We start from the raw sequence: 9,590 nt of genomic DNA on the forward strand, positions 1-9,590 counted from the left end.
GGAAAATACATTGAGTTGCATTGGTATAACATTGGCTTGTAGATTGCAACGTCACTGAGTTTTTTTAATCAGACTCCCTGGATTCAGATCTCCATGTACCCAATATCTGAGTGTGTGGCAATGAGCAAGTTTGCTAACACTACCAGACTTGACCAACTACCTCATATGTCAACTGGGACATTAACGTTCTTAATTATTAATTAATCCTGTTTTGAGGATTAAACAAAATAACATGTTGAATGACATTAAAATATTAATGTGAACCTCTATTAATGTTCTAAGTGTCAGTAAACACAACGTGACCTCAATTCCTTCCCTCTAGGAAAGGTTTGCTGGTGTTTCTTTGTCAGTGTGCTTGCATTCTGCCAAACAATAATAATCAACTTGTCTAAAAAGAAATGCAAAAAAAATAACTTGTCTAAATTCTTCTGCATGTAGTTTTATTTATTGTAACTTTTATTTTATTCTGGCAATAATTATTATAAATAAATCCTAGTGTTAAATTTAATTAAATTGGCATTGCTCTAAGAGTCAATCAGTGCTTGTAAGCACAGTCATACCTCAAAATGGACAATATGTCTCCCTCTGGACTGATCCTCTATGCTGCCTGCAGGGTTGTCTTTCTAATGTTGGGGCACACCACATATTACTTTCTCGGACTTACAACTTCTTCCTTATTATCTACAGAATCACAAAATTTTTCCTTAGAGTATAATAATGAAACAAGATCTATCATGTTATACTTCGCATAGCAAAATAACTGTTCTATGCACACAAATCCATCACCAAAATAGTTGCTTTATCCCAGACGAATTTTGTACTTCACACCTCCCTACATTTGCAGCATTAGTGTTTTTCCTTGGTATTTATTTCCTCTCTTCTCTTCCTTCTCCCTGAACACTCCTTGAAAACTGCTTTCAAGGACAATACCATAATAGCATTTTAGTTTGGTCTTCTCATTATTCTTTCCAAGACCAAATTAAGCATGCTATGTCACTATATAAAATTGCTTTATACTGTACTTTTAATAATTTTCCGATGATCTCAATACATGCTATTTGATTGTTCATTTTTTACTTTACCATTAACCCCAAAATAATTGAAAACATTTATTACATTACTACATCACTGTAATCAAATAGAAAGCATAATGATTAATACAAAGTTTGACTTAAAATATTGCTTTAATAAAAACATCTTTGTTGCTTTCAGTATTAATTGAATTATCTTTTATTTTCCTTAAGTGAAGCTGCTTATTCTTGCATTATACTATTATTCAATCATTGCAAACATATTTTTGGAATGTTTTTCTTCCTTTAAGCAATAAAAATTGCCTCATTATTAATTTTAAAAACCTATAGGTTAAGAATATGACTTTTTAAAATGATAGGAATTTGGAACTCTAAATTACCTTCACTTGAGAGCTAAATATGGGCTAAGTATTGGGCTAATGATATGCATTTATTATTTAATTCTCAAAGCAACTCAACAAGTTTACTGCTGTTGTTATTATACATTTAGCTAACAGAGATAGCCCAAGATTTTGAAAACTTACCTTAAAAATACAAGATCATTGACAGAAATTTCCACCATCAAGATTTAAGCCCTAAGCATTTACCTAAATTTAACTAACTTTCACTACTTTTTCTTACCTCCAAATTTAAATCAATAAAAAAATCTGTCAGTTTAAAAATAATAACTAAAGCAAAATAGATGATTCTAGATGAGATGAACAAAAATGAACATGGCCAAAAGTCAATGGCTATAAATTACAAGACCCGAAGAAATAGACGTCCTTGCTGATGTCGGCAGGCTCTCTTTGGATGGATGCTCAGGCTTTTGGGGATCAAGGGTAGCATGGAAGCCAGGCCAGTCTCACTTGCAGAATTTAACTAGAAACCATTGACCATAGAATAGAAATTTTGGACACCTGTGAATTGAAAATAATATATGTCTACACCATGTGTCAATAGAAAACATTCTGAACAAAGCTTTTATAGTCAATAGATACCCTCTCCTCCCAGGGAACTGTGTCATGATACCCCTTTGAATTTGACCTTTTCTACACACAGTAACCATTCCAACTTATGGCACGAACATTGAGAATAGAGCTGCAATGCTATCACTCTTGTAAAGGGAATGGGACATTCCAAGAAGAGATGAGAAAAGCAGTCTCCAGATGCTCTTCACTTTTACTCTTAAATCAGAGATAGTGGAGTGGAGGTGTACTTACTTATCTCTTCGCAAACCTTCTGCATTTTGTGAAACCTGGCTTTGAATGTTGGGATCAAATCATTAATGATTACATGGGTAAATAAAAATTACATGGTCGTATAGCATTAATTACATTGATAAATAACAATTCTCCAAGGGACAATTGAAGTTTTTTCTTCATCACGGACTCAGTTTATATTTGGGTGCCTATTTTGGTGAGTAAGATCAAGAAGGCTGGAAGAGTTCCATTGTCTTATAAATTCACCCCAAGAAGCTTTGATACCAGGTCTCTGATTCAGATGGAATGAAGGACCAGGGGCTCTTACAATAATTGAAAAACACATTCAACACTCAGTATTTTAAAGAGTAATGTCATTTATTTCAATATCATATATTTCAAATATTAAAAAATACTTAAATTAAATTTCAAATATCAACTATCTCAATTATATTTTCTATCCTCATCTATGTTTTCCAAATCATATATTATTCAGCATAAAACTTATACGTTCTTTCCAACCTTTCCTATATCATTCATTTTTTGTGTACATTCACCATACTAGTTTGTGTTTTACCTGAAGGCATATAGTGGGGAGGTTAAGAGTAATTTCCTTAGAGTCAGAAAACCTAGATGTAAATTTTGACTCTTCCACTTATGAGGTTTGTAATCCAGTCATCTGTTATTTTATCTTTCAGAACATTGTTTTCTTATCAACTACATAAAGATGTTAACATTTAATTTCCAAAGTTTTTTTGAGAAAAAATGATATATCTACAGAGGATCTAACACATAGATCCAAGTACTTGCAGATATTACATCCCTTCACTATGAAAAAAGTAAAAAATAAATAAAGCTAGGAATTCTTGAAGTAGATTATAGGTTAAACAAAATCTTTACTTTTTCGCACCAGTCTGAACAGCTACACATGAATCAGTCACTAGCTTAAATTTAGAAAATTGCTAGTTGGGATTTCAGGGCCTAGAGGAGCAAATCAGACTGTATTTTGTCTCAAACATGATTTTTACTTATACCGCTGGATAGGTATCTGAGGTACAATATGACCTCTGAAAAGCAGTGAACAATATAAAACATAAAGTTATGAATAAATTTACAACTGCTTTGAATACTGCTACTGGATTCACCAGGTCACAATAGTCCTGATAATCATGAATTCAGGTAAAAATATGACTATACATAAAAACAAATCTATCCAAACAAATAAGCAAAAAAAAAAACAGGTGACAAAGTGCTAGAAAAGTTTTGGGGATGAATAAAATAAAACAAGAATTTCCCTTTGAAACTCATGGCTACCTTTCAGATAACTGTTTTTCAGCTGCTTCTATCCTGGAGTATCCCTAAAAACCTTTTGCTCCGACTATATAATATCTAATATTTGTCCCAATTTATACTATTTTTGGAAGTAAGAAATCTGAAGGTTATGGGGGTAAATGGCCAGTCTACAGCTATGATGAAATGAAGAGGTAACCCCAGATTTTCTATTTTTACATCCAACACTCTTGCCATTGCATGGCAGTACAACAAATTAGTTCACTCAATTTTAGGATTGCACTTTTAAAATTGAGGAAAAAATCTCAAAGCAGGAATTTGATTAAATTATTTGGTGCTTGGACTTCAATAAATTAGTCAATGATCTCATGAATACCCAGCCTTAGAATTTTCTGTTGGGCATTTTCCCCCTGATATGTTCCCACTATGATTAGTCCTGTCAACTTCTGTTGTTCTGGATATTACTGATTGCATATGTTTGTAGAAAGATAGGATGCAATTAACAGAATAAATGAGATATGTAATTATTTGTATTATATTTCCATTGTGTGTGTGTGTGTATAAATGAATGTAACTTAGGCTCAAGCAAGTTTCAACTCAAAATGATAATATTGAAATATTTGAAGACATTTATTTTTCTATTATTTTTCTTCTCAACCACAGGCTTCTGTTTACTGGAGTCATTAATGGAAGGATATGCATCAGAAAATGGTATGGATCTTGAGAATAGAGGATATTGCCTGGAAGACCAAAGTCCATCCTAAAGGAATTCCTGCTACAAAGTTGTGTCAAATCAATACTCAAATCACTTCATTCACACACACACACACACACAATCTTATAATGACATTCAGATTTCTTTAATTCCCACATGTTCACTCTCTGCAAGGTCTGCCATTTAATCACCAAAGCAATATGAATAACAGTATTATAACTGAGTTTATGATTCTGGGGTTCAGCCAAAATCCTGAACTCCAGGGAGTTCTCTTCATTGTCTTTCTCCTTATCTATCTTGTGGCTTTTCTTGGCAATTTGATCATTGTCATTACCATAATCTATAACACCACCCTACATACCCCCATGTATGTTCTCCTTCTATCACTGGCTATTATAGACATCATCTGCACAACAAGCATAATACCCAAGATGCTTGGGACCATGTTAACATCAGGAAGGACCATTTCATACGGAGGCTGCACATCCCAGCTCTTCTTCTTTACATGGTCCCTGGGAGCTGAAATGGTTCTTTTCACCACCATGGCCTATGACCTCTATGTGGCCATCTGTTTCCCTCTTCACTACAGCACTGTCATGAACCACCATATGTGCATGGCCTTACTCAGCATTGTCATGGCTATTGCAGTCACCAATGCCTGGGTACACACAGGTCTCATCCTGAAGCTGACCTTCTGTGGACCAAATACCATTGACCACTTCTTCTGTGAGATACCCCCACTTCTGTCTTTGTCCTGCAGCCCTGTGAAAGCCAATGAGGTGATGGTCTATATTGCAGATATTACCCTGGCAGTGGGCAACTTCTCCCTCACCTGCATCTCCTGTGCTTTTATCATTGCTGCCATTCTCCGCATCCACACAGCAGCAGGCAAGAGAAAGGCCTTTTTGACATGCTCATCCCACCTAATAGTGGTGTCCCTTTACTATTGCCCTGTAATCTACACCTGCATCTGCCCTGCTTCCAGCTACACATTTGAAAGAGACAAGGTGGTAGCTGCACTCTATACTCTTGTGACCCCCACATTGAACCCCGTTGTGTAGTTTCCAGAACAAGGAGATGCAGACAGGGATTAAGAAAGTCTTTTCATTTCTGAAACATTAATGGTTTCAAGAGGGTGCATCACTACTCTACTTTAGAATTGTCTACTAGAACATCTCAGATTTTACTGATGTTTCAGTTATTTCCATTTCAACTTTTCCTGTTCTCTCTTAAGGGCAAGAATGTTTCACTCCACTGTAAATCACTTCCCTAGCTCCTTATTTCCAAAATGTACTTATTCTGTTATGATTTCACTAGTAATTTATACTTATCGTTCCACATGTTAATAAATTTTTTTCATGTAAACTTTAAAAACCAATCACAGTAGATGAAAGTGTTTTCTCTTTTTTCCTATTCTGTTCCTGACCTCCTCATCATCTCTACAATTCCATACTTTTCATTTTTACAAAATCTGTAATGTAATACACATACATCACACAAATATATGACATAAGATATATCATAAATTACATCATAAAATGTCATTTATATGCCAACGTATTTCTAAAATATATATGCATAACTTCTAATTCTTATAGATCCATGTATACAAACATTTACCTCTACAAAAAATAAATATTATTTCTAATATTCTAGAGTTAACAATTTTATAAATCAAATCATGGCCACCATTTATGTAACAAGAAAATACATTCTATCTTTGTGAGACATGTTTGGTACACATGCATTACAGTTTTGCTTTAACATCCATGTTATAATCAGGATTCCACTGCAACATATTTTATAAAATAAGAGCAAGATTTTCTCATACTATTATTTTTGAAAAAATTAAAAAATGAGAATAATGGTATTCTCATACTATTATTCTTGAAAAAATGTAGTTAATATCATTATTGCCTGCATTAGGTTTCTCAATCTATAAATACAAGAACCATATATTATTACTTTTATATAACATTTAATACCAAATTTTAAGTAAATTAATACCTAATACAAGGAAACAGAAGAACTATTCTCAATGCCCTCCAGCTGAAGAATACCAGAAACACGTGATTAGGTGAATGAGTTGATTTATTGCATAAAGGGGACAGCACATCATGTGTCAGTAAGAGGGTGCTGACACGGACTTATTTGTGATTGTGTTGGGTATATGGGAAAAGAACAAAAAAAGGGGATTTTTACTAGATTGGATCATGTCAGAAAATAAGGGTAATTTTATCTGGAAGGTAGAAAGAATAAACATTGCTAAGCTGTAATTGCTAAAGAGGCAGCAATCAAATGTATTAAGTGGGAAAAGGAGATATTGGTAATTTCTGAGGTTTGGGCTGTGTTATTATTTTCATGTCAACTCAGACGTGTCAACAGAGGGGCTTTTTTCTGTCTTCCTCTTTCATGAGGAACTTTTCTGATGCTGATGTTGTGTGAGTTTATTTTGCAATCAACAGGAGAACACTATGATCTAGGTGTTTAGCCAGACAAGCTGAGTAGACAGCTGTCAGAGATGCTTTTTTTCTCACTTCTTTAAAATGAACTTAATAAAGAACTTCTCCATTATGCTCTCTTCTTTGTTAAAAAAAAAAAGCCATATAGAAGTCAAATCAATAACATAGGTTAATTCCTTTCTAAAGAATAAATATAAAAGAATTGTCTGAATGTGTATTTTATTTTGAAATTAGGCAGCTATAAGTATGATTTAAAATTGTTAGACTATCATGTGAAACATTCAAATTTGTTTTCATTCGTATTTTCTATGTTAAGGGGAAAATTTTAAAAGTAAACTAATTCTGGGCTTCTTGCTCTCATAGCTTATTCCACTCTGGCTTCCACATTATTCTTGCTGAATATAGCACTGAACATTGTATTTCATTATATATATATACACACCCACCACATCAATACCAGATATTTGGATTATCTTGCATGATTCTCTACCTAACCCATTATACTGACACATCTACCTCATAGCCATAGACACAGAAGAGAACAACTCTGTGTGCTGCTAGTTGTCTAGAAGGTGTAAGATCCCTACAGGAGACTACAGGCTGTGGAAAGTTCAAATTGTATGTTCATATTTCTTTCACAGATACTTTTACCTAAAAGTGCAAACATCCACCTTAAATTATACACCTATTGATCATTTTAATTTTAAGAGTAAGATTCCAATAGTCATTTGAGTATTTTGTGTATTTTGTGCCATTTATTTGTTGTTATGTGATTGTACAATGGGCAGAACTAGGGTATATAATGGATTTGCCCTTCACTGTATCTAGTACTTGTAATGTATACTTAATATTCCATAATGATCTTCCTAGTATACTTAGAACACTGTGATCATGAGCCAGCCAGTCTGGGTTTGGGCCTCATATAGGTTATTTCTGATTTCTCTGGATAAAAACCTTGTTCTAGTGAGTGCAGTTGTAGGGCAATTTTTTGTTAAGTCTCCAATATATTTAACTATGAATAACAGAGGATAGTACTTCAGTCCTTTTAAATCAGTGAGGAGACTTATGCTGAATGCAATGGAAGTCAGGTTTTAGATAGTCAATAGTGTCTGTGGCAGCTCAATAATACCAGCAAAGAACGAGGCTCCTTCCATTTTCTTGTTCTGCCATTCAACTGTGTCTTCTCTAGGGTCATGAATGGCTTCTACATTACCAGGCATCTCACTCATGACCCAAGCAGAATGAAGGATAAAGATGGAGATGTCACAGGGCAAATAAGTCTTTAGCTATTATTTTTTAACTTTTTTTCTGATTTATTGAGGTATAATTGACAAAATAGTAAGATATGTAAAGTGTGTGTCATGATGCTTTTTTAAATTAAGAATCACTCAGCCATAATCATGCATTTACATCATATTGGCCATGGTCATACCACTGCACCATCTCAAGCTGTAAGTACATATTGGAAGAATAGATTTAGAAAGTAGGGACTTGGCATCTTTGAACAAACTTTAAGTTAACATACATGGAGAAGGAAAGAGGTGCTCATATTATGTCAGTTAATAATAATGCCTATCAAGAAATTTATCATAAGTACATATTTGGAATCACAAACATAATGGTGAAATAAAATTGGATTGCAAAAGAGAGAATGCCAAAACGGAGACCATCGTTTGACTTGTAGATGTTGAATCATCCCTGCGTTTGTGGAGTAAATCCAAATTTATCATGCTGTATGATAATTTTAAAGTATTGTTGTATTTGATTTGCTAATATTTTTTGAGGATTTTTGCATCTACGACCAAATTTTCCTTTTTTCTTGTCCTTATTTGGTTTTGATATCAGGGTAATGTTGGCCTCATGGAGTGACTTAGGAAACAGTCCCTCTTCTTCAATATTTCAGAATTGTTTCAAAGGACAGGTGTTATGTCTTCTTTGAAAATCTGGTAGAATTCACCAAAGAATCCATCTGGCCCAGGACTATAGATTTTTGGGGGAGGTTTTTGATTACTGTTTCAATCACTTTACTTGTGATTGATCTATTAAGAGCCTCTATTTTTTCTTGATTTAGTTTTGGGAGATTATATGAGTCTAAAAATTTATCTGTTTTTTCTGGGTTATCTAGTTTGTTGGCATATAGTTTCTCATAGTATTCTCTAATAGTCCTTTGTATTTCTGTGGGATGCACTGCGATTTCTACTCTTTAATTTCTAATTTTATTTATTTGAGCCTTCTCTCATTTTCTCATACTCTGGCTAAGGGTTTGTCAATTTTGCTTCTCAAGGAATCAGCTCTTACTTTCAGTGATCCAATGTATTGTGTTTTTAGTCTCTATTTCATTTATTTTGGCTCTGATTTTTATTATTTCCCTATTTCTACTGACTTTTGGATATGCTATTATTCTAGTTCTTTTATTTTTAGTTTAAGATTACTTATTTTTATATTTTTCTTGTTTGTTGAGGTAGGCCTCTAGTGCTAAAACTTTGCCTCTTAGTCCCACTTTTGTTGCATTGCATAAGTTTTACTATGTTGTGTTTTCAATTTCATCTGTCTCTAGGTATTTTTTATTGCTCTTTTGATTTCATTCTTTCTTAATTTTTTTATGTTTATGTTTTTTCTGATGAAGATTAGCCTGGAGATAACATCTGTGTGAATCTTCTTCCACTTGATATGTGGGTCACCACCATAGTATGGCAAATGAGTGATGCAGGTCTGCACTTGAGATCTGAACCCACAAATCCAGGACGCCAAAATAGAGCATGCCAAAATTAACCACTAAACCATGGATCCAGCCCCTCTCCTTTGATTTCTTCTTTGATCCATTGGTTGATCAGTAGCATATTGTTTAGTCCTCACATGTTTGTGACTTTCTCAGCTTTTTTCTTGAATTTGATTTCTAGTTTCACAGTGT

General features: G+C 33.8%; 1 protein-coding gene across 1 annotated transcript; it reads left to right on the forward strand.

Moving 5' to 3' along the window:
• Positions 1 to 4,417: 4,417 nt before the first annotated feature.
• Positions 4,418 to 5,278, forward strand: LOC124236991 (olfactory receptor 13G1-like). Its single transcript, XM_046656047.1, has one exon. The coding sequence runs from the start codon at positions 4,418 to 4,420 to the stop codon at positions 5,276 to 5,278; it is 861 nt and encodes a 286-aa protein (XP_046512003.1).
• The last annotated feature ends 4,312 nt before the right edge of the window (positions 5,279 to 9,590 follow it).

The sequence above is a fragment of the Equus quagga genome, chromosome 3, assembly GCF_021613505.1.
Source record: "Equus quagga isolate Etosha38 chromosome 3, UCLA_HA_Equagga_1.0, whole genome shotgun sequence".
Classification (NCBI taxonomy): domain Eukaryota; kingdom Metazoa; phylum Chordata; class Mammalia; order Perissodactyla; family Equidae; genus Equus; species Equus quagga.